Here is a 26,524-nt window from a genome sequence, read left to right on the forward strand (position 1 = left end):
TGCATCTTATTATGCAACACTGAGGCTTAAGTTACCCACTGCTGGTGGAAGGGGCAATACAAAATATGGGAAAAACAAAACTATGAAAACTGTGAAGATGTAATTCAGTGTGCGGTCTGAAAACAACCAAAGCCCCAATGTTTATTACACGCACCAAACAGGAATCAAAAAGGAACCAGTCACAGAGACACAGCTGTAGAGAACAAACATATGGACACCAAGTGGGGAAAGCGGGGGTGGGGTTGGGGTGGGATGAATTGGGAGACTGGGATTACCATATATATATTACTAATCAGAAAAAAATATCAAATTGTACACTTTAAATATACACATTTATTGTATATCAATTGTATCTCAATAAAAGTTCTTAAAGAAAAAAATAAATAAATAAAATAAAATCTATTAAAAAAAAAAAGGAACCGGTCAGTGACTATCTAATAATTGAGAGGTAAATTTTTCCTGTTTTTAATAAGACTGTTTTATGAACATTCTTTATTCAGACAGAATCTGTTTTGTTAAGAATGGGAGGTGAGTAAAGAAATTCATTTGAATTAGGCAGCTAAATGTAGTTTTTCCTCTTTTCTCCACTTTATTTAGAGATGTATACAATTTGAGGATGCTTAAAGTTTACACAAGGAATGAATAGACTTAATTAAGTATAAGTTCCTAAAAGGAATTCTGTAAGCCCATTACTGTTTTGAGGATACAGCTTCCTCTGTGTTGTTCTGTTCTGATTTTCAAATTAGGATCCCAAGTCCTTGATTTAGATTCTCAAGGATGGTGATATATTTAAATAAAATTAAATGGATCCTAAGATTGTTTAAAAAAAAAAAAAAAAGGAATGGGAGATGGAAGGTAACATCACAATGAGAAATGAGTTTTAAAACAGAGTCACTGAAGTTTTCTCAAGATTACATCATAATCTAGCACCTCTCCCAAGTAGCTCAGAAAAGGGCAGCCGCAGCTCAGGATGCCAGGTCCTGGGGAGGGCCTGCCACGGTCTTGATTTGAGGGCCTACTTTGCCTTGAGCCCATAAGTACCAGGCCCTGCAGTGGGCTCCACCAAGGAAATAGGTGCTGGGTCCCTGGTTTAATGAGATTATTAGATCAGACTGAGTGAGCCAGCTCAATACTGAATATACACTCTTCCAGCACAGCTCTGGTGAGAACTGTTCTTTAACATGGAGAAACACAGCCTACACTGACCCTTGCAAACCTCTTTAATACAGCTGCACACAGAAAACCCGTTGGCAATCAGGGCAAGCTGGATATGACACAGCCAAAACTTACTCTGAAGAGTCGTGCGCCCACGCAAACTCCTGGGCAGACCCAAAGCTCTTGTTTCTCAGTGCCATTGCTGTGTAGATGATATACTCGCCATCACCACACACCACAACAAACCTAGAAATTACAGAAGCCAGAGAGGGAAGTACAGAGAATTAACGACATGTAAAAGTTAAGGAACAATAATTCATCTTTATGGTAAAATATTTTTAATAACAAACATTATTTCAGTTGACTGTTACAAACGAACCTAATATCTTTTAAAGTTATAGTTCTCTGAATACACAGCTAGACATAAATGTTCCACCCAACAAATCAAAAGCAAATTAGGAAGATGGGATTACTGCTGAAAATGCTATTGCAATGGCCTCTTTTACAAACAAAGGGTCAGGAAGATGAGAACAGCTGGAGCACACAAGGAGGATTCCCCTAATTCAACTCGCACTTTTCGAGCACCGAGATGCCTGGCGCTCTGCTCATTACATCCACACCATGAGACGGAGCTATCTTGTTGCAAGGCTGGCTACCTTCATTTCAAAGCTGATCATTCAAATGAATAAAAATATCTTACCCCAGTTTTTTAATGACTTAAATTTATCAAAATAAACAGGATATTTTAACATTTAATAAGAACAAAAGAATGTTGCATAGTCAAAGTTTCCTCAATAGACATATTGGCTATTATTGGATTACCAAAGGTGAAATGTAAAACTTAAGCAAGAAGTGTTTTATGATATTAAGGGGAAAATATGTAATGTGTTCTTAATCTTAAGAAAATTTTATTACAGGTAATTATGGATACCATTTACTGAACTAGGCAATGTACTTGGTTTATATACTCTGTCTTTTTTAATACTCAGAACAGCATTATAAAATGCCCAGATCTATTGTAAAATAATTTTTAAAGCTCACAAGTTTAAATTCATAGTACTGGAAACTCTCCTCTCACAAGATGTTCAGTGCTTTCCAAATTGTAAGGGAGAAACAGAGCTGATGATTCAAATTGCAGAGGAGAAGCAGAATTATTAGCAGTCCCAAAACTTTTTCAAAAGACAAGGACCTCACAACTTTTCTTCTTAAGAGCAATAAGTCAGCAAGTATTCAGAGAGCACCTACTAAGTCTCAGGATAAGACATGATTCTTGCCCTCAAAGAAGCATAAGGGCACATACCAACGGGTCTGAAATAAAACTGTTCACAAAACTATTCAACTGTTCAAAATTGTGTGGTGGGATAATGCCAGGAAGGCAACTATGCTTCAGCGTGCATGCCAACCCGATCAGCTGGCATGGCTGCCGGCTGCTGTATTGAGGATCGTGAGGCCATGGCAACAGGTCAATGAGGAAGGCCCACCACAGGGCAGGGGTGGGATATGCTGTGGGTACGCAAACACACAGAAGCCCAGAGAGAGATTTTGGTGGTGGCTTACCGCCCGTTAGGATTGTGCTGAATAGTCTGAGGGTATATTTCACAACTGCCCATATCCTTTACTGCCAGTGGCAATCTTTCTCCATCTTTAATTTCGGCATCTCCCATTGCTTTTAGGTTGGCCTGCTGGACTTCTGAATGTTTGGCCCAAATTATCTTTCCATTGGCATCCATGGACATGGCAGGCTCCTCCCGACCAAGCTAGAGGAATGACAAATGACTCTTAGCAACGAAAGGAAAAGAAAACCACAACAAAATAGACATTTCCTATTTTCGTTTAATGGAGGGCTCCTTTCTTCCAATTTAAATCTCCAGTGCTTAATCTCTTGAGCTCAATGACAGAAGTGCCAGTTTAACAAAACTAGTGACTTGGAAGGTGACTGCTTCCCCTATGTACATCTGTTCAGAGACTGTGTAATGAGATTACCTTCACAATGATGCTCCCTTCATCATAGCCCAAAGCAACATTGTTGGACCCTCGCAGGCTGGCCACACACCATACCCTCTCCATTCCATAATTCAAGGTGCTCTCAAGGCGATAGGTGCTTGAATGCCAAATACGCACCGTTCCTGAAAAGAACCATGTGAATACGCCCTTTTGATTTGAACATCCAACAATGAACTGTCAGGTGAACGGAAGTCTTTATATTCAAACAGAACACACTTCCTGGCAGCTTAAGTTTTTGATCTATGGCCTGTAAGTGATTTTATAAAGCAACATAAATAAATAATATGAAATTTATAAGACACTAAAACTAAGAAATGTGATTTTTAGGTGTGAAATTAAGACAGGAATCCTGGGTACAGTGCCTGCTATGTGTCAGATGCTTTCTATACATGATTTCTTCACATCCTTTCACTATAATCCTATGAGGTAGATATATTTATTCCCGTTTCATAATGTATCCAAATCACACACTATGGAGTGGCAGAGCCCGAATCTGACTCCAGGTTTTTAGATTCCAAAGCACAGGCTTTTTCAGTTTTTCTCTAGCTCCTCTGGGTGTCCTCTCACTGAAGTAGCAGAGTCAAGACACATTAGAATGATGATGATGGTGACAATGCCCCTTTACTCTTCTACAGTTTAAGTATTCTACTCTAATAAAAAACATCAAAATCCTTTGAAACTTCCAATGAAAATGCAGGGCATTAGCTGGCTGAAATACCCACTGAGTAATGATAAACACAGGAACAAACATGCATTTCTAACTTACCATCTTCCGAACCTGTGATGATAATTGGCAGCTCGGGATGAAAACTGGCACAAGACACATTTTGGGCATGTCCCTCCAGTGTCTGTACACATGTTTTATTCTGTAATTAATACACAGAAAACACTTGTATTAGTGGAAAACAATAACTCATCCTTAATCTTCCCAGTGCACAGATACATAATAAATGATCGGGGTTATGACAATCTAAATAGTATTCAATACAGAGATATTTGAAATAGAATCATCTTATTGTGTACATGTTTTCTCTAATTACTGCATAGTACAGGCAGACGTAAATGTAACTATCACATTTAAAGAAGAAAACACACACCCTGAAAGATCTGGTTTTCATCTAAGTATTATTCTCCCAAATTCCTAAGATAATGTCTTTAATATTTTTATCCTATACTTAAACACAAATTTGAGTATCTCAGTACAACTGGTTTTCTAGGCCTCATTTTATTAACTGTGGAAATGTTGATGTAAGAAACAAAAAAAAAATTAACAAAATCTTGGAGATAAAAAGTGTAGTAACAAGTTCATAACCAGGTTTACAGGAGTCTATAAAAATGACTGTACCTTAGTGATGTCATGACATTACTCATTAGTCTGCTACTTTTCAAATGTAAATGGAAGTCTGCCAATGAGGATACTAGAGGATGTAAGAAGTCATTTTAATAAAAATCTTGAAATTTCTAATTTCTAGTAGTAAATGAAAAATAAACATGATGGCATTTTATTTTTAAAATCTTAATAGGCATATGTTGTCATTTTCACAGGGGATTCTGGGACCACAGTTTAGGTGCAAATGCCAATGCTGTAAGTTATGCCATATAAACAGAGTTCAACAGCCCAAGCTTTAACTATCCTGTAAGAAACATATCTAACATATGCAAGTAAGTTATGAAAAAACTGTACCTGATAGTCCCATATTTTCACAAGACGGTCATCTGCACCTGAAATAAGGTATGGCTTGTCGCCACCACTGTAGTAATCAATGCAATTCACGCCTTTCTCATGTCCCTCCAGGGTGAAGTTTGGTGACGAGGAGCCCAGCTGCCACACCTTCAGAGAGCAACAGCATCTGCCAGTCAATATGGGGCCTTGCTTTTCAGAAGGCAGCTCCACCGCACCCCTGACAGGTCATATACATGCCAAAGCCCACAAGAGAAGCTGAAGAACGCTCATTTTTTCACGCACTGGTTTTTGTTCTTTCTCACTTTACTTGAATTTCTAGGGGGCAGAATCACTATGGCATTCTCTGAAAATGCCAATTTCCAGGTTTTATCCCTAGAGATTATGGTAACGATTCAATGATCTACAATGAAGCCCAGGAACCTAGATTTTTAACAGACACCCCAGGTATCTTGACTCTAAGAAATGCTACTTTAAGATTAGGAAATAACTTTATGAGAGATTTAATACAAAGCTAATGAAAGTGGACTTAGTAAGATGTATTAAAAAGAGAAAGTTACTGCTTAACCACAATTTTAAAAGTATGGGAAAGTAGTCAAATATTACTACAGTACTGGTATTGAGCTTTATCTTTACAAATATTTACTTTGTATGAATACTACATGGGAGGCACTGTGGGGAGTATAAAGATATGTAAACAAACTTTACTAGAGCCAAAGACAAGACAATTTTTGTCTTCAAGATACACCTAATTTAGTGAAGAAAGTTTAAAACTAATTTCAATGTTTTCAACCTATGAAAAAAGCAAAGACAATCCACTGAAAGGAAAAAAAATAAAGTCAAAGCCCTAAGATATTCAACATATAACATTTAATAATAAATTGTCAGGATCGCGATAGGATCAAGATGGCGGAGTAGGACGACATGCGCTCACTCCCTCTTGCAGGAGCACCGGAGTTACAACTGACTGCTGAACAATCATTGACAGAGGGACACTGGAACTCACCAAAAAAGACACCCCACATCCAGAGACAAAGGAGAAGCCACAATGAGACGGTAGGAGGGGCGCAATCGCATTAAAATCAAATTCCATAAATGCTGGGTGGGTGACTCACAAACTGGAGAACAGTTATACTGCAGAAGTCCACCCAATAAAGTGAGGGTTCTGAACTCCACATCAGGCTTCCCAACCTGGGAGTCCAGCAACTGGAGGAGGAATCCCCAGAGAATCAGACTTTGAAAGCCAGCGGGATTTGATTGCAGTATCTCCATAGGACTGGGGGAAATAGAGACTCCACTCTTGGAGGGCACACAAAAAAGTGTGCTCACCAGGATCCAGGGGGAAGGAGCAGTGACCCCATAGGAGACTGAATCAGACCTACCTGCTGGTGTTGGAGGGTTGCCTGCAGAGGTGGGGGGCAGCTGTGGCTCACCGAGGAGACAGGGGCACTGGCAGCAGGGGTTCTGGGAAGTGCTCATTGGCGTGAACCCTCCCAGAGTCCACCATTAGCCCCACCAAAGAGCCTGTGGGCTCCAGTGCTAGGTGGCCTCAGGCCAAACGACCAACAGGGTGGGAACATAGCCCCACTCATTGGCAGACAAGCAGATTGAAGTTTTACTGAGCTCCACCCACCAAACTGGATTAAAGTCTTACTGAACTCTGCCCACCCAGCCCTACCCACCATCAGTCCCTCCCATCAGGAAGCAGGCACAAGCCTCCTAGGTAGCTTCCTCCACAAGAGGGCAGACAGCAGTATCAAGCAGTATCAGCAGTATTTCGTCTTGTGGAACTGAAAACCACAGCCACAGAAAGGCAGAGAAAATGAAATAGCAGAGGACTTTGTACCAGATGAAGGGACAGGATAAAACCCCAGAAAAACAACTAAATGAAGAGGAGATAGGCACCCTTACAGAAAAAGAATTCAGAATAATGATGGTGAAGATGATCCAGGACTTTGAAAAAAGGCTGGATGCAAAGATCAAAAAGTTTACCAAAGACCTAGAAGAATTAAAGAGCAAACAAACAGATATATGCAACATAATAACTGAAATGAAAAATACACTAGAAGGAACCAATAGCAGATTAACTGAGGCAGAAGGGAGAATAAGTGACCTGGAAGACAGAATGGTGATAATCACTCATGTGGAAAAGAATAAAGAAGAAAGAATGAAAAGAACTGAAGACAGCCTAAGAGACCTCTGGCACAACATTAAATGCACCAACATCTGCATTATAGGGGTCCCAGAAGGAGAAGAGAGAGAGAAAGGACCTGAGAAAATATTGGAAGAGATTATAGTTGAAAACTTCCCTAACAGGGGAAAGGAAATAGCCACCCAAGTCCAGGAAGCACAGAGAGTCCCAGGCAGGAGAAACCCAAGCAGAAACATGCCAAGACATATAGTAGTCAAACTGACAAAAAGTAAAGACAGAGAAAAGTTATTAAAAGCAACAAGGGAAAAACAACAAATAACATACAAGGGAACTCCCATAAGGGTAACAGCTGATTTCTCAGCAGAAACTCTGCAAGCCAGAAGGGAGTGGCATGATATATTTCAAGTGATGAAAGGGAAGAACCTACCACCAAGAATACTCTACCCAGCAAGGATCTCATTCAGATTCGAGGGAGAAATCAAAAGCTTTACAGACAAGCAACAGCTAAGAGAATTCAGCACCACCAAACCAGCCCTACAACAAATGCTAAAGGAACTTCTCTAAGCAGGAAACATAAGAGAAGAAAAGGACCTACAAAAACAAAAACAAAACAATTAAGAAAATGGTAATAGGAACATCCATATCGATAATTACCTTGAATGTAAATGGACTAAATGCACCAACCAAAAGACACAGACTGGCTGAATGGATACAAAAACAAGACCCACATATATGCTGTCTACAAGAGACGCACTTCAGACCTAGGGACACATACAGACGGAAAGTGAGGGGATGGAAAAAGATATTCCATGCAAATGAAAATCAAAAGAAAGCTGGAGTAGCAATACTCATATCAAATAGACTTTAAAAAATGTTACAAGAGACAAGAAAGGACATTAAAGATCAAGGGATCCACCCAAGAAGAGGAGATAACAATTATAAATATATATGCACCCAATATAGGAGCACCTCAATACATAAGGCAAATGCTAACAACTATGAAAGAGGAAATGCAAGGCACAAATAGAGACACAGATGTAGAGAACAAACATATGGACACCAAGTGGGGAAAGTGGGGAGGGTTGAGGGGGGGATGAATTGGGAGATTGGGATACCAAATTGTACACTCTAAATACATGCTGTTTATTGTCTGTTAACTGTATCTCAATAAAAGTTTTTAAAATAAATAATAATAATTTGTCAGACAAATAGCATATAACATTCCATATAAGTTAAAGGAAAATGAATAAAAATGTTATATAGATGTAAGCCTATACATGTAAGCAAAAGTTAACACAATGTACAATTTTAAATCTATGTGCACAGAAATATTTTAAATATTACAGTAGAAAAAGGAATTGCACTTACTGCAACAAGTATTAATCAAGTACAGGCAATGCAATGTGCTGCTTGCTGACATTTGGGGGTGGGGGTGTAACACAGTTCCTACCCCAAACATCATTTCAGGGATAAAGATTTCCAGAGACATATTCATTATTATTCAACGTGAAGGCCATAAGAGAAGCAAAAAGCAATGGAAGGAATAGGATGAGCATGACTGGCTTTGTTTAGAGGTGAAATGGATGTCTGAAGAGAGCTTCTCAGAGTAAACAACTGTGCTAAGCCTTGCAAGATGAGTAATTTTCCAGAGGAAAAGAAATCAAAATGGGAGAATAAAGAATACTGCTGGCAGAGGGACCAGCTGAATTAGCTAAGGTTCTGTAAACACTCATGGCTTCTCTAGAAAATGGTGAGCAGACCAGGGTTACAGGAGATATCTTGTAACATTAGCTAAGGCTAGTCTTGGAAACCCTTGTATACCACACCAAGGCATCTGGACTTCATCCTTCCACTGGGAACTGACAAGATGGAATCCATGTTTTAAAAAGATAACTGGCAGCACTATGGTGAAATGGAGTAAGAAAAAGAGAATGGAGGCAGATGAAATTTAAATATAAAATAGATTAATAATCAGCAGAAGTCAACAACAAATACACTAAAGGAGAGGAAACAGTGACCTAGAGAAGATACGGGCATTCTCTTCTCCTGGGTTTGCAGAGATTTTAAAGTCTTACACCATATTGCTTCCACATGGAAAAATACTCCTCTATTAAGAGCACCACGTTGCCACATTATTTTTCTAAACAGAATATGCCCTTTTGGATCAAAATGAGAAGTCCTTCTTTGCTTCAAAATGAGCTTTTGAGAGAAACTTCTCAGACAGGAATAACTTTCTGGGCAGCCAGTAGTAAAATATGTAATACAACTATATTTCACCAACAATCATAACTGACACAAACAGTGGACCCCCTACCTTGATAGTCCTGTCCAAAGAAGCACTGGCAAACTGATTGTTGTCTTTGGGGTTGATTACAATCTGCATAACATAATGGGTGTGTCCTTCAAACACTTGTGAGCAAGACCATTTTTTATCCCAGTCCCAGAGTTTAATAAGCATGTCATCTAGACCAAAAGAAAGTCTCCAGTTAGTTGCAATTTCTATTTCTTTCACTCAGAACTAAGGTGCAGAGTCTCTGTGCCTTTTAAGGCAGCAAATCTAACACAAATTATATATTTCATGACTTACAGAAATAGAATTAGAATTGAATAGATTTTTCAAAATGCTTATTTATTCTAAGAATAAATTTAACTCTCTAAAGGGTGGAGATAAGAGAGATTACTAATAGCAAATATATAAATTTCATGGAAAAAATTTAAGACAGACTCAATGGGCTTTACAGAATGACGAAAGAGTAAAGGAAGTCTGATGAGAGTCTGAGTATGACTGAATAATGAAGGCAACGACTATTTCAGAAATAAGCATTTCTTTTTTAACACAAGGTAGGTTTTAAAAAAAAGTTTTTAATTATTTCTCAATTTCTAACTTTAAAATGTTTCAAAGAGCTATTATCAATTCAGTGCAACTTGTTTTAATTGCCTTCCAAAAGCTCCACTGTTTTATACATAATACCAAAGAGCAAAGTAGTCTGAATATAAAGATAAAACTGACTAGGGTATATGGCAATCTGCCAAAAACTCACCCGGTCAGCATGTAAATTAGCTTTCTGTTCAGCAGATGTTTCAGCATCTAGACCTTCGGGTCTTCCCTAACAGGAATTAGAGCAACTGCTATACAAATCCTAAACAGAGCTGATATTTACTAAAATACAAAAGCAAGCAGCACTGATAGCACATGAATGGATTTAAATAGTTTAAAGGCTGCTTGGAATTAGAACTCTACTTGTAACAGCAGTAAAAGAATTACATGTCTCAGTGAATGAAAATGAATTACTCAGAGACGCACACGACCAAAAGGGCGCATCTCTTACCGCTGCTAGTTAGGATGAAAGGCTGGGTGGGATGAACGGCAATACAACGTATGTAGTCTGAATGTGCTTCAAACATATGAACTCTCTCCAGAGTGTTGTAATTGAACACTCTAATCTGCATATCATCCTAGAAATGGAAATTTAAAAACCATCATTACTGTTATGAAGTAGATTATACAAAAAAGTATATTATAGGCTCAAGCTACAAAGTCCAGGGTTCAAAACACTGCACTAATTAACAAAACAAAGGAAGAATCAAAGTTCTGCAATACATTTAAGTATTCACTGGCCAATTCAGAAACAGGATTAGAAATTCATATAATTACTTACCGCTCCTGTCACAACCCAATTCTTTCTTGCAACAAACTTTGCAGCTCGAACAGGAAGATCACATACTTCAAATGTTTTCACCAGTGTCTTAAAAATTTAATAAGAAAATACACTTTGAGTTATGAGAAAACTGAAAAATCTATTCTATTCTGTTATATTTAAAACATCCAATTATTTAGATCACTACTAATCTTAAAATATTCTCAGGTTAAAACATAAAAGCTCAACAGTCAAATGGAAAAAAATAGGCCAATCAGTTTTTCTTTAACAGATTCAAAATTAAAATACTTATAAAAGATAAAAGAAAGCAAACGTCCACAAGATGACGTTCCCCAACCTCTGTGCTCCAGCTCTTCCCTACTTCTCTAGCTTCATCCTTGGCTACTCCCAGCCTTACCTTTGCTCCTGTTCCCTCTGCCTGAAAAGCCACCCAGAGAACCTTATACTCCACTTTCACAACATAGCACCTTCATAATTAAGTGTTTAATGTCGATCTTTCCTGCTAAGCCCCCTGAGGGCGGGAATCCTGTTGACCACCGTATACCTAGAGCCTAGAACAGTGGCTGAAAAACAACCAATGTGTAATAAGTACTTGTTGAACGAATTAGCGCTTAGTTTTCCTCTTTTAAAAATTAAACCCGTGAACTCAAAAAATAAACTTATAAACAAGATACAATTATTTTGTACACTTCAGCAATATGCTTCCATACAGATGCTGTTTCTTTTTAATGAAGTATAAGAACACAATGATTTAGGTGTCCCTTAAAGCTGCTCAGAATAGAATCAGATACACAGGATAAAGGTGGAAATCTAGGAGACCCTTCTAGAAAGAGCAGAGATGACTGCATCTCTTTGTACTCCCACTTTGATGCCTTGTTCTTTAAAATTCTGAAGATCAAACTAGCACTTTTCAATCTCTCTTTTTGTACCAGAGAATAATGAAAAGAACATATTCTGATTGATTAACCATGTGTACCAAATTTAAAAACAGGGACTGGTTCATATGAACTGCTGAGCCCACTCTGGCTTCCTGAGCAAAACTTCAAAGATTCTTCAGACAAAGACTGAACAAGTGGGGACATCAGCTCCAGCCTGTACAACCACTACCAGCTGACTGTGATACACTGAAAGCAGGCAGAACACGCAACCTATAAGAGGACAAAAAATCCACGAAAGCTCGTGAGGAGCCAACAAATTCATGGACCTGCTAAGCAGTAAAAAATAAAGCAGCTACAGAACTAACAGTCATGTTTCAGGTCCACATTAAGTACTGTGGCTGACACAAATGACCTAAGGGATGGTCTTCCCACTCCAGAAGCTAAACAAGCTAAAGAGGAGGAAACGCTACACACTCAACATATAAACCACCTACCAAACGCAAGAAAACAATGAAACACTTGCATGGTGCCTTATAGGTCTTGTACACAATTTTATCTAATTTGATTTAATCCTTCTGACAATCCTGCAAAGTAAGGAAGGCAACATACCATCTTCATTTAGGTAAGTAAACCGAGCCTCAACGTAGTGAAAAGGCTTGTGGGCCCACATCATTTAATTGGCAGGATGGCTTCAAATTCCAACATACTGATTTTTTTAACCACTGCACCCATCACTTCAAGGAGTATATAATATCTCCTAATCTGAAATTCAAGTACACTTAAATTTATTTCCAAAAAACTTTTTGGCTCTTTCAAGAACTTTGCTTCATTATACATAAGTGGCAAGTAACTTCTGTTGGTGATAAATAGATGAAGAAAAGCAGGGAGAACCAAAAACAGATCAACCATTCAACAAAGACTGAGTATCTACTATGAGCCTGATTGCCAGGTACCCACTTGGAATAACAATGGTAATTAACACTAGAATAATCCCTGTCCTCACAGAACCTCCATTCTTGAAGGAAAGAAAGAAATTAAATAAAAAATTACCAATGAGATGAATTATGAAAGGGGAAGTAGATGGCCCTGAAGGAGGGCACAGATGGGTACAAAAGAAAAATGAAGTAAAGTAGATGACCCGCATAAAGCAGAGTTATGTTACAGTAAAGCCTGGAGAAAGATAAGAGAAGTACACCCAGGCATTAGAGCAAACTATAGTGAAATGACAAGAGCTGAGAGATGGTTAAATGGAGCTGATAGAGTGGAATCCAGCAAGCACTAGCAAGCATGGTGGGGGTGGGGCAGGCACCAATATATCTGTTAAGCCTAAACTAGAAAGGTTTTAAACATCTGGATACAGTAAATCTCCCCCCACCCCGAAAAGTAGTTAGCAAGCATGCTATCCACATCAAAGCAAAAGAAATTCACAAGATAAAGATCTGAAATTGCAGAAGACAGAAATTCTGAATTAGTGATATACTGATAAATGGGAAGTCTATTATTCACTATTTTAACCAATAATTACTGAGCACTTACTGTGTGTCACATAAGGTCACAGGTACCACAGAGAACAAAGTGTTAATAAGAATAAAATGTCACTGGTGGGGTCTTGGTTGAGTGTGCAGTCCTAACTGTTTCATTAGAGTGATACAAGCTGCAAGGGTGTTTTTAGGTTTACTCCTGAACTTGGTTCCCTAAGGCCTCTTTTTGCCATCTTAAACCCCTCAAATGTGAATTTTATCTGGATTTTAAGAACTTAACCTTGGATGTTGGGAATAATTGCCATATAAATGAACACAAAACTGTATGGTATAGTGCTGGCTATATGTTCTGTACTTTGAAAGAAAAAGATTAAGGATGGCCAAGAAAGACTGGAAAAGATAAGATAAAGTTGAAAGACCTATTATCTACTCAGATGAAAGATTTTAGACAGATAATATGTAAAAGGCATATTCTCACATGTAATGAGAAGCTGACTACAAATCTCTCTGACATAATCTATAATTTGTATGGCTGCAAAGTTACCTGCATCATGCATTATACTGAGCACTTGGGGAAAAATTAATACAAGTAAAAATCCCATTCTTAAGATTGTTAGAATACTCACTGAATGGAAAATTAAATACCACTAAATACTTTTATCTGGAGCAAGTGATCTTATATTGGTGTCAGTTTCCTTAATTTCAAAGAAGAGTTAATACTACCTCCACCAGAACTTAATTAACACTTAAATATTGGATATAATGAGCCCCAGTTTCTCCCACAAGCTCTACCCTCAAAAATGTTAGTTTATACTTTGTACCAAGCTATCTGAGAAAGCAGTATGCATATAGGAGTATAGCGAACTCTGTTATATTTCTTCCCTTTCATTATAAATAGTCTAACACAGTACTTCTAATAAAGTCCTTAAAAATTCCCACCTGTGTTTCATGATTCCAAACGCACACGCTGCCATTGTAAAGACTTGCCAACATCCATGGCTCCGTAGGATGCAAATCCACACTCTTAACTCGATCGGATCGAGCAGTTAGTTTTCTTTTGATATCGAGTCGCAGAGGCTAAGGACAAACAAACAAAAAAACACACAAAAAACAAACATTAAATTGCTATGCCAAATAAAACATGTTTGAGATCTTAACTAAAAACAGTGCATTAACATGCCTACGAAACAATTCAGTTTCTACTTTGCTAAACTGTAGACACAGTTTGAAGTCTAAAGCATCCACTTATTCACTCACATATACAAAAAATATGAGTATTTAAAAAATTTTAATTTATAGCAGCACACGTCAAACTTTTTGGTCTTAGGATGCCTTTACAGTCTTAATTTTTGAGGACACTAAAAAGGTTCTGTTTAGGTAGATTATATTTATTAATATTTACCATGTTAAAAATTAAAACTGAGAAAACTTTAAAATATTTATGCATTAATTCATTTTCAAAAACAAACTAAACCCATCACGTTAACTTAAGAGATATTGTTATGATAAAAAAAAGATATTGTTATGAAAGCTAACTACAGTTTCAAAAGAAATTCAGTGAGAAGAGTAGCAATGTTTCACATTTTTTGCAAAACTCTACTTAAATTCTGACAATAGAAGACAGTTTCTCACATCTGCTTCAGCCCTCGATATGTTGTGATACATTGTTTTGGTTGATGTATATGGCAAAAAACAAAACAAAACACAAAACCTGGCTCAGATACAGAGAACAACAGATCGGTAGTTGCCAGAGTTGAGTGTGGAAGGGGGATAAATGGGTGACGAAGGGGTCAGAGGGTACAAACTTCCAGTTATAAAATAAGTCATGGAGATGTAATGTACAGCACAGTAGTTAACAATAGTGTTGCATATTCGACAGCTGCTAAGACAGTAGATCTTAAATGTTTTCATTACAAGAAAAAAAACACATTTTTGTAACTACATATGGTGACAGATGTTTAGAATTATTGTGGTGATTGTTTCACAATATACACAACTGTCAAATTATTATACTGGACACCTAAAACCAATATCATGTCATATGTCAATTATACCTCAATTATTTTTAAAAAATTGAGTTCTCCAGAGAAAAGTAATAGATTTATTTTGGCAATAATATTAGTAAATGCTAGGCAATGTAATATGGAATCAATTCGGGTTATATCCATGTCCATGAAGGGCTTTGGAGCCAAATCGGAATGTTTATAATGTATTCAAGTTACAAGAACCAAAAGGAAATTGGAACAATGTTAAACCAAAGCTAAAATACTCTCTCGAGTCATAAAATACTAATAGTTTTTAACAGCCTTTCTCAACCTGGATTCCTCATCTAAACCACAGAAAGAAAATGATCTGAATAACTATTTTCTCAATTGTTCCAAGGATACCTTTCTAGGAGAAAAGTGAATTCATTATATACAATGATGACTTAGGGCAGTAGTCTTAATTCTCTCTTGGAAGCAGATCTGAGGAAGACCGATTTAAAATATGATTCTCCTTCACCAGGTTTTAAACACAACCTAAAAGTTTATTTGGCAAGTTGAGTTATTGCAAATTTATTTTTGCAGTCTTCCGTGATGATCATAAATGGGACAGAAGTCTAATGTTACTTGTCTACACAAATGAAGACTGCGAGATGATGTCAGCAGAGATAACTTCCTGAGGCAAAGCAAACACCTTACACGGCGTCCTGGATCTCTATCAAATTTGGGTCACTACTTTGAACCTTGTTCTGACTTCTATACAGGCCTCCCTCACTTTTGGCAACAACCTATATCTCTTACCTTCCTTTAAAAGATACAAGTTCTCACTCTTCTCTACAATCACAACAAAAATGTTCCCACTGTCATAACTTCTTCTCCATCTCAAACTTTCTACTTTCAAACCATCATCTTCACATTCCTTGCTGAAGCAGGACCTTTTACTTCATCCATTTCTGAATTTTGCCCCATTAATTATCATCACAAATGTTAACTTTTTTTCTGGTCTTTACAGAGTCAACAAACATCATGTGTCTATTATATGCCAGAAACCATGGCGGGGGCTTATAACGTAAGCCAGCACATCTCATACTTTTCCTCTAGTAAATGAGGAAACTGTACACTTATAAACTATGTATATTTTACCATTAAAAAAATGTTTTAAATATTGATTACTGAGTAAAAATGATGCTTCAGGAAGGTGGCCCAGGGGACTGAGCGACCCCAGTATAACTCTACATACCCCCAATGCACAATCTAAGTTTAAAAAGCACCGTCAAGAGTTCTTGCAGTGTTTCTCCCAAGATCTTAGTGCCTACTTTGAATGAGACATTATACTAGGCACTGTGGAATACCAAGATGAGTAAGGTATTCATACTGCAGCCTCAACTCTAAATGTCTCCTGTATCTCCCAAAAGCTGGATGCATTTAGGACTCAACTTAAATGCTACTGCCACTACTATAAGCTTTCAGATTACCCTACCAAAAGTATCCTTTCCTACAGGATCTAATTTTAACATTTAACATTTGTGCACATGTCTCTTTTTGATTTCTAGAGTAGATGCTCCTTAAGGGCAGGGTCATTGCGTATTCATGTGTTTATCTTCAAAGCACCTTATATAATTGGGTTTAGGGGTTGAAGGACAGATAGTATAATCGAGGTCTAAAGAATCATGATGGACTCAAACTTCAGTTCCACCACTCATTTCAAACGTACAACAGTGAGCAAGTTTACTTCTCTCAGGTTTGACATATGTAAAACTACTGACAATTATCTACCTCTTACTATAATGAAAATTAAATTCAGTGTTAAACAATTAGAACAGTGCTTGGCCTATTGTAACCACTCCATAAGCATTTATAACTCACTCTCCAGCTGTTGTGAGAATCAGGAGGCAAATGTTAGCAAAATCCATGGCACACAGTAAACAATCTATGGTAAATGAATAAATTCACATTTTGTATGTTACATAAAAGATTTTAAATGTGTTCAAGAATGAAATACTTATAAAAATCTTCTTAAAGATTGCAAAAGAAAACTAAATTAGCAGATGCACGGGCTGTTTCCAAAAATGTCCATTACTGAAAGCACAGCACATCCCACAGCAGATGGCTGGTAACAGGAGGTGGCATAATTAAGTGACTTGAGTATTGTTAAGGGGCTCTTAACCTGGAGACCCAAGAAAGTTTCATGGATGAGGATGGGGGAGGAGGGTGGTATCTGGGAGTGAACCCACCGAAATTTTATGCAACGTTGTGTTTCTCTATGCATTTTCCTGGAAGTATCCATAATGCTCACAAGTTTCCCCAAGGAATCAAATTCTGCTGTAGTTAAAACTCTGCAGCAATTAGCCTTAAACTACCTTAATTTTAAGTCTTCTTTTTTTCCCTTTAATTGCAAGGTAAGGAACTTGGACTTATTAATCCCTAAGGTCTTCAAGCTCCAAAATCTTTGAACCTGTGCTTCCTAACAAGTGAAAAAAGTAGGAAAATGTCTAAATACAAAATATTGAATTTCTTACATGTTTCTGGAAAGAAATTCTCACACTATCGTATTGTTTTTCTTACAATTATAATTCTTGTGCAAAAGTATTTTAGCGCATATTTGGGGGTGACAATAAAAAATATGCTGTCATTCTTATCAGCCACTATGTTTGCAAACGCAGAAAAGCACGCCAACCAGTTTTATAAACAACTCCCCAACTCTCCGTTTCTCCCTAGAAACTTACGCTGGGATCCCAAAGCATCTGAAATTCCACTTCTGACTCTATACACTTTATTTACTTTCCTGGGGGGGGACGGGGGGCTTGCCTGTTTAAGTTCGTAGTTTGCGGTCAGCACGTACGATACCACCACAAGCCCAACATGAGTGCACAATCAGCTGTCACCGTTTTAAAGGCTCAATGAGGTAGTTTCGTCAAAGCCTTCTACGGAATTCAACGTTTCGGCCTCTCGTATTTCCCTACACCAAGGACCTCGCTGCAGACCGCAGGAACTCTGGCAAACGCCGTAAGCACCGGAGGAGTTGGGGACCCCTCAATTCCAGGCACTGCCTCCCCCAGAGCAACCACCGCCTCCTCCCTCCCAGAATTCAAACTGGACCGGGACCCCGCAAGGCCTGAGGCGGCGGCGGCGGCAGCAGCGGGAGCCCAGGCCGCTGCTGGCTGCGGTCCCCAGGCCAGGAGCCCCAGGAACTGGCCTTGGCCGCAGCGACCCCACTCCCTCCTGCAGGGCCTAGACCTACCATGGCTCCGTCGGTCCGAACTCGGGCGCCCTCACTTGCTACCGACGAAGTGGTCCGGGAGAGACCCACCGACCCGCTGACCGGCCGACTGACTGACGTGGAACTTCCGGGAGCAGTTCTCGCGAGAGTGGATGCAGGTGCCCGAGCGCCTGCGCAAACCCGGCGCAGGGCTGTCGTTTCCCAAGCCCCGCCCCAATTTCCTAGGCAACGAGGCCTCCAAATTGCCCAGAGCTGATCCGGCGCCGCTGTGGTAGGTGGGGTGTGGCCTCCGCTACCCCACGCGGTGCCCCAGGGCTGCTGAGCGAGGACGAGAGTTGGGAAACCGAGAGTTTGAAAAGATGAGAAAGAGCGAAATGCTTAATCCGAATGCTAACGGCCGGAGAAACTCCCCTATAGCGGAGCTGCGTCGCAGGGGCTGGGAAGCGCTGTCAGGCTGCTTCTCATCCTGACTCTGAGGAGAGGGAGGGGAAGAGAAGGGAAGGCGAAGCGAGGCTCTACGCCCACTGTGGCCTGGCGGGCCGGAGAACGAGGCCCGGAGGGTCCTCTGCGGTCCCTGCTCGGGGTGTTGATTGAGGCTGGAGAGATGTGGGCCGGTTTACGGGCTGAGCTTCAGGCCTCGGAGGTCGAAGGGCGGCGAAGAGCCTTCAGCTCTTGAGCTCCCCAGAAGGTGGGAGTATCTGACCCTGCACGAGCTCCTTCTGTTGAGCATCGACCGCTTTATTCATTCATGTGTGACTATTTATTGATCTCCGGCTGCGTGCCAGGATACTTTCCTCTCAGATCTTCACATCAGATCTGAATTATTTCCGTTTTACTGATGAGGAAACTAAGGCTCATAGAAGTTAAAGTGTCCCGCACAAAGCCGCATAGTAAATAGTAGAGTCGGAATTTGATACCACCCTGATATTTCCTCGAAGTCCCGTCTTCATTAAGGTCATTGAACTCTAGAATGAGAACCTGAGCCATAGGGATTGCAAAATAAAGTGCTAGATCATTTGCCTACCACCACCCTCCTACTTACAACTTTTTAAAATGAATTTATTTTTAAATTTTATTTTATTTTTCAAACACCGTGAGCCAAATAACACTTGCCCTTTTGCTACATGTAAACGTGTACCTCAGGCCTGAGAGTAGCCTTGGAGATTTCTTAAACCTCTTAGATTATTATTTCCTTTCTTAGATTATCAGAAGGAAAGAAAAAAATGTGTGTGTGTGTGTGTGTTTGTACAAAGTAATATTCAGAAGGAGACATAAGGACTCTACATCAGGTAATTTGGCTTTTAGCAGGAGCTTTGTTGCCAGTGTAACCTCTGTGGGTCTTACACAACCAGGCACCCAAGGGTTTACCTAGTTGGCACTGATGAGATGCTGAACCCCTAAGTATCACACTCACTTTGACTATATATTTTCTCAGTTTTTCTGTGGCAGTTAACCAACGTTAAGTTCTGGAGCTGTCCACTTAAATTCATTCTTCTTTCAACCATTACATAATGAATTTGTACTATATCCAAAGCACTATACTAGGTGCTGCCTGAAGGTTATACCTATAAAAATTTAGTCTTGGATTTGAGTTGAAAGAAATTTCACTTTAAAGAAATAAGATTCTCGAAAATGAACTAGTACATAAAATAACATTAAATATATGTGTGTATATTCCTGTGTGTTCAACTGTAGGTTTAAAATAAAATCTTTTGTTTACTCTTTGGTTTAGAGAAGACTAGAAGGTTAGAAAAATGACTCTGGGGAAGAAAAAAAATATGGACAAGCTTAGCCAATTGGTAGAGGGTTTCCCAAGAACTTGATTGCAAGTCATCAACAGATCTTAAAGTCTTATATGGTCAATTTCTAGGATGACTGTTTCAACGGTGCCTTTTTGCTGCTGCTGGGAGAATTCCAAGTGGAAGTTCAGCCAGCAGTGCCTCTGTCAGTACCCTGCATACACTCTTCCCTCCCTATTCTATTTCCACCCCTCCATGAGAAGTTGAGGAAGTGAAAATAATTCCTTGAGGAAAAGTCTAGTTGGTAGTTTTTGAATATATATGTCTCATCATTTAGCGAAGTGGTGAGTAGGAGAATGAATAAAAACCTAGTTTCTCCCTTCAAAGAGGTTACAATTTATAAGACGTACCAATAAAATACTCAAGATACAGTATCCAGCTGGGGAGATAAGTTTCATAAAGGAGACAGAATTTGAGCTGGACCTTTGGACGACAAAAAGTCCAGTTTGCTTGGAGAGTGGTATTCATTTACAAGGGTAATGAGGGAGAAGGGAAAGGAAGGATGGGGCTAAAATCTGAAATTTTACTTAAATAGGAAGGAATTGGCTTTGATTCAGTAAGCAGTTGGGAACAATTAAGTCAGAAAAGAAACATGTTCATATATGCACTGTAAAGGATTTATCTTTTGTTGATGGGTATGAAGAAATCAGTTACAGCAGTGAGATACTATAGTATACAAGTTTGGGAGAAGTGGGTGTGGAAATACCAGTAATAACGAATAGATTTCATTGAGTGCCCAATTTTGTATCTAGCATTGAAATATGCACTTTGCATACTGCAATTCATATTAGTAACACTGAAAGATAGTCATTATTTTCTTCAACTTACAGATGAGACACTGAGGCCCATAGGGGTTATGTGATATGCTCCATGCCACACTGCTCAAGAGTTGGTGGCATACTTGAGATCTGAACCCAAGTTTATCTAAAAAACAAGTGCTCTCTTTACTGAACTGTGAGTTCTTCCTACTTCACTAAGAAGCTAGGATCAACAGGATACACAAATAATTTGAGTTTGTTTTGTGAGTTAAGGGATTAGGAGGCATCCTAATGCTAATGTTTTGAATCTAGCGAACCCAGAGGAATATCTTTAATTAGAGGAAGAAGTGGAGCCAGTAAATGACACAGAAAAGGAACAATTAGCATAAGACGGCAAGGAAAAATGTATGCCACAGAAGGAAAGGGAGTTAGGATATAACAGGGTGACTAGCAGTCGAGATGGCTTTAGAGAACATAAGGAAACTTGGTATTTGGGGGGAAAAACTATTGTCAATGAATTAGATGATTTATGAGGACACTAGTAGCCTTAAAAAAATTTTTTTTTCAGTTGAGTAATGCTAGAGGAAGCAGGTTTACAAGGGATTAAGAAATGATTGGATGATAAAGTGGAACTGGTGGGTATAAACTATTTTACCAAAAGTTTAGTCATAAGAAGACAAAATGTTGATGTCTCAATGAAAAGTGGATTGATTGTTCCTGTATTTGGGGTGTAGTTGACATTAATTCATGATAACACTCCACGTGGATGTATGCAACTAAATGGACCTTTGCAGTATGAGTAGGAGCTAGCCAGACAAATGTCAAGAGAGTATATGCAGGGCATTTTAAGTGGAGAGACTTGAGAGTTCAGTTTTTCCAGAGAGCTAAAAGCAGTTTAGCATGCTTGGGCCAGAGAGTAAGAAGGGGGAGGACTGAGAAATGGGACTAGAAAGATAGATGAAGCTCAGATCCAGAAAGTCCATGATTGCCAGTTTAAGTCTGGACTTTACACTGAAGGCTCTAGGGAACCACTGAAGAATGTTAAGTAGGGTAATTTTCATGCTCTATTACTGATTCATCATTGCATGTCAGTTACTTTCCCTATTAAAGGAAATGTTAAGGTTCTCAGCAGGATTTCTGCCTGAAGTGAATGAAAGTGAGAGTTTTGACCACATAATCACATACTAACCAGCAGGAGACTAAATTGAGTTGGAGAACCAGAGTTGTCTTCCAAGAAGAATGAAGCTTATGGTTGCCTGTCACTTAGAAGCAAAGCCTTGACTGACTGCAAAAGCATCGATCAACTACAATGTGCTGTGCACTTTTTGTATGATTACCATCTAAAAATTTTAAATTTGTTAAATTTACTCCATGTGAGTTTGATGTGGGATTTGGGATAGAGGGAATATTCACTTTTGTTTACCTGAAAGTGTAAATATCCAGATTAATAGTCATGTTTTTAACATGAGTATACTTTTACCTTCTTAAAAGTTTCATTAACTTCATATCTTTTTAATAAACATATTTAGAGGAAGCAGAGTTTAAAGTGAGCTTTGAATAAATGAAGGAGGTGATTTCATAGGCGGGAATTGCTAGACATTGTAAATATGGCAGCAAAGTTTTGGGAGTTTCTCACAAAACTCCCCAAACTCTCCATAGTGGTCCACACCCTGAACATTCTATATCCAGCTCTTCATGTGTGGGATGCTAAGACCACCCATGGTTAAGTCATGTCCAGTAGGTTCTGGAGATTTCTTTGATGTAGGGCTGTCTTGTGAAATGAATTCTCTGGGTCTCAATTTCATTACAAAACAATATTGGAAAAATGAACTTTAAACTCCCTTTCTACAAGTTTCTTTAGAATTTTGAGTCTGTGATTCTGTATTCTGGTCAAATGAAATGGACAAAAGGTGTGGCTACAGGATATATTAAGAGAATTTTTTTTTTCTTTCATGTGTCGATGAAGTAGTTCTTCCTGCATATTTTACAGCATGCTTTGTTCTTTTCCTCAGGAAGCCACCTTAAATCAGCAAATTTTTGTTGAGGCTTTATTATGCTTGGAAAAATGCTGTATAAACTTGAGGGTCCTGGGGCTCAGGGCAAGGATCCTGGTGGGTGTGAGGGGACCAGAAGCAGAGGCCCACGTGTTCATGGTACGCAGAGGTCCCCGGGAAACATTGTCTGACAACCAGTGCTTAACTTTCTTTCCAGAGAAAGGATTTTTACAAAGTTTTATATAGGCAAATTGATAGGTTTAGAGCAATGATGTTTCCTTAAGAATTATGTCATTGTAAATGATAGTGCTGCATATAAATAAATGAATAATAATGACAAATTGCCTGGATATCCGGCATATAGTGGTTACTTTTAAATTAACTGAAAATAAATTTAATGTCAAAGTGAAATATCTGGAGTGACAAGGCTCTGCACAGTATAATTTCCATCAAATTGCCTTATTCCACTTTCTTCTAAAGAATTTGTCAGCTCAGGTTGATCTAAGGGCATTACTGAATTTGAATTCAAATATAGTTCAAGCCCCAAGGTTTAAAAATGAAGTCCTTGGGCTCTGAACTCATGATGTGCTTTTGTACCTGAAGATGATAATCCAAATCATATTGAGCTGCATTGCTACACTACTTTTCATTTGATGTCAAAGCAACTTCACACTGATAGTGCTTGACCCATTCACTAAAATCCAAATATAGGAAGAGGAAAGTGTTTTCTTTGCTAAATATGGCCACACTTTGGTGCATCTGACATTGACAATGAATACAGATATAACTTTATCCTGAAGAGATTTATATATAAAATGAATGTTAATTGGATCACATGTATATATCCATTCATACATACATACATATATAGGTAAAAATACCTGAAGGAGGTAGAAAAAGATTATAGGTGCTTTTGGTTATTTATATTTTCTAACTTTTCTATTATAAACATATGCTGTGTAATGAAGAAAATAAATTACTTATACAAATATAAAATGTAGCAAAGGAACTTATTTGAAGGAAGCTTAGCTTGAATCTGACTATAAAGCAAAGAAATATCTCTCATTTTCTGCATAAATCTTGATTTTCATTTTATAAAGCCTACGTGATGTGCAACCAAATGGTACAGTCATATCCAGGAGTGAACAGTTGCCAAGGTAGAATATGCAATCCCTGTCTGAGGGTTCTGAGAAAGGATTGTTTGCTAAGGAGTATTCCTGGTAGAACTAGACGAGGAAGCAGCTTTGTGGAAAGGTTTAAAGTTGCAAGGGGGACGGGTGAGGCAGTGATCAGGGCACAGAGGAAGGATGAGACCCACCAAGGAGTCTGGTGGAAGGGCTGGAAGGGCTCGTGTTTAGCACGTATGTATTAGTGTGCCCCCAAATGTATCAATATTCCAGTTATTAGATAGTGGCTACCTTGAATGTCTCCACCATCCTAGCTGAAGCTGATCAGGTCTCTCCCCTGGGTTTCTCCCTATTGTAGCCACTAAAGGGGTAACAACTTACAATGCAATAGGACCACCAGGTCCCTGATCTTGTGCAACAGCCAGCATCTAGTCTGATATTAGGCATCTCTTTTGGTGATGAGTGCTGGTGCCTTAGTATTGTTAAGTATTTTGAGCATCTACCCTGCCTGTAAGGAAAGGATAATGAACTGATCCTTGATGCATCTATTTGAGGAATCAATGAAAGGAGAATGCAGGTATTTGACACCGACGAGCTGTATTCACAGTAGGGCAAATTATAAGGTAAGCCTGGTTGGTCTTTGGCAATCACCTCCAACCTCTCAGGTACCCCCTACTCCCTTTCCCACCAACTATGTGTGCCATTACAGGGCCTTGTTCTATGACTTTCTCAAACATAAACTCATCACCTAGCCCATCCCTTTAAAGTGCATCAGTCAACATGGGTTTTTCAAGTTTCTCTCACAGTGTCCAGAATTTTCTAGGGGACTGCACTCTAAGAAAAGGGACCAAATTCATTTTTGAATGATTTTTGCGTGTGTGACTGTGTATAGAATTCTAGGTTAGCACTAATTTTCTTTCAGCGCATTAAAGCTGTATCAGTCTACCCTTTTCTGACTTGCTGTTAAAGTCCACTGTCAGTTCCTCCTTTGAAGATAATCTTTTCTCTCTGGTTGCTTTAAGATCTTCTCTATGTCTTGGTTTTCTGAAGTTTCATTATGAGTTGTTTAGGCATGGGTTTTATTTTATTCTGCTTAGAATCCACTGAGTCTTTTAAATCTGTGAATAGGTATCTTTCATCAGTTCTGAAAAAGTCTCAACCCCTATCTGCTTTTCCCTCTTTTGTCTCTTCCTGGCATGCCAACGTCAGAACTTTGTACCACATTCTCCACATCTTCTACACACTTTTGTGTATTTTTTCCATTGTCTTCTCTTAGTCCTGCATTCTATATAAGGTCTTATGCCCCACCTTCCAGTTCATTATTTCTCCCTTATAGTGTCAATATTTTGCAAATGTAATCATTAAGTTTTAATTTTCAATCACTATATCTTTAGTTTGGTTCTTTTTTCAGATATAGTATGTAACCTTTCAGTCTCCTTACAGTTATTTTCAAGGTTGTCATTTATTTCCATAAACATGGAAACCTGGGTTTTTAAACCTGGCTCTCATAGCAGAACTCTCTGTGGGTATATTTCTTCTCTTTGTTGCTTTGCTGGTTCTTGTTCCCTTGGTGCTTAGTTATCTTTGATTGGATAACTGGTCACTGTCTTTATTTATGGGGTACTCTGAAGCCTAGTTTGAATGTGCCCCCCTCCAGAGAGGCTTTATTTTGAATTTGCCAGGCACCTGGTAACAACTGAGATCTTTTCACACCAAATTCATGGGTTGAACGCCTCTGGCCCACCCAGGCTAAGTGTACCCACAGGACAAATCCACGATAAGGTGTTCTGTTGCTACAACTTTTTGAAGACTTTTTGTTCCTTTTCTCTTTAATTCTTTTGCCCTGTTTATTACCATGGCAGGCTTTCCTGCAGTCCCCCGAGGTTGAGGGGCAGGGGGAAGGGGGGCAGGTTTTGATCTGGTTTATCCTCAATCTGTGTATGTATTAATTTGGGGAAAGTGTCCTATGAGACTCTTCAGTTTCTGTGCATCTCAGGCCTTGGCTTGTGCCCGTCTAGCCCCTAGTGGCCGTAGCAGTAATGATAGACGATCTTAGGGGTTTTGATCGTACAGCAATCTTCCTACCATTTTGATAGTAGGCTTTCATCCAGATATTGACCTGGAAATTCTTTACTGTGTTTTCAAATCTTTGATTATTTTAAGGTAGTGAGTGATGTTTATTTAAATCTATTTTAGCAGTATTTTTTGTTGTTTTCAGCAAGTTTTTTTTTTTTTAAGCTCTTTATTGGAATATAATTGCTTTACACTCTTGTAACAGCTTTTGAGGTACACCAAAGTGAATCAGCTGTCTTTATACACATATCCCCATATCCCCTCCCTCCCGCGACTCCCTCTCACCCTCTCTGTCCTGGCCTTCTAAGGCATCATCCGTCATCAAGTTGATCTCCCTTTGTTATACAGCAACTTCCCACTAGCTATCTATTTTACAGTTGGTAGTGTAAATATGTCTATGCTACTCTCTCACTTCGTCCCAGCTTCCCCTTTGCCCCCCGCCCCCCCAACCCTGTGTCCTCCAGTCCATTCTCTGCATCTGCATCCTTATTCTTGCCCTGTCACTGGGTTCATGAGTACCTTTTTTTTTTTTTTTTTAGGTTCCGTATATATGAGTTAGCA

At 38.9% G+C, this 26,524-nt stretch overlaps 1 protein-coding gene across 1 annotated transcript in view; it reads right to left on the reverse strand.

The window, feature by feature from the left end:
• Positions 1–18,360, reverse strand: part of COPB2 (COPI coat complex subunit beta 2) — a 30,485-nt gene extending 12,125 nt beyond the window's left edge. Inside the window, exons 1-10 of the mRNA XM_057738540.1 lie at positions 18,234–18,360; positions 13,950–14,087; positions 10,652–10,738; positions 10,322–10,448; positions 9,307–9,455; positions 4,844–4,990; positions 3,926–4,025; positions 3,139–3,281; positions 2,713–2,912; positions 1,291–1,401 (exon numbers count right to left, since the gene is read on the reverse strand). Coding sequence (XP_057594523.1) covers positions 1,291–1,401; positions 2,713–2,912; positions 3,139–3,281; positions 3,926–4,025; positions 4,844–4,990; positions 9,307–9,455; positions 10,322–10,448; positions 10,652–10,738; positions 13,950–14,087; positions 18,234–18,236 — 1,205 coding nt within the window. The 5' untranslated portion in view covers positions 18,237–18,360. The remainder of the gene's footprint in view (positions 1–1,290; positions 1,402–2,712; positions 2,913–3,138; positions 3,282–3,925; positions 4,026–4,843; positions 4,991–9,306; positions 9,456–10,321; positions 10,449–10,651; positions 10,739–13,949; positions 14,088–18,233) is intronic.
• Positions 18,361–26,524: the final 8,164 nt, after the last annotated feature.

This window comes from Hippopotamus amphibius, chromosome 6 (assembly GCF_030028045.1).
Source record: "Hippopotamus amphibius kiboko isolate mHipAmp2 chromosome 6, mHipAmp2.hap2, whole genome shotgun sequence".
NCBI classification, from domain to species: domain Eukaryota; kingdom Metazoa; phylum Chordata; class Mammalia; order Artiodactyla; family Hippopotamidae; genus Hippopotamus; species Hippopotamus amphibius.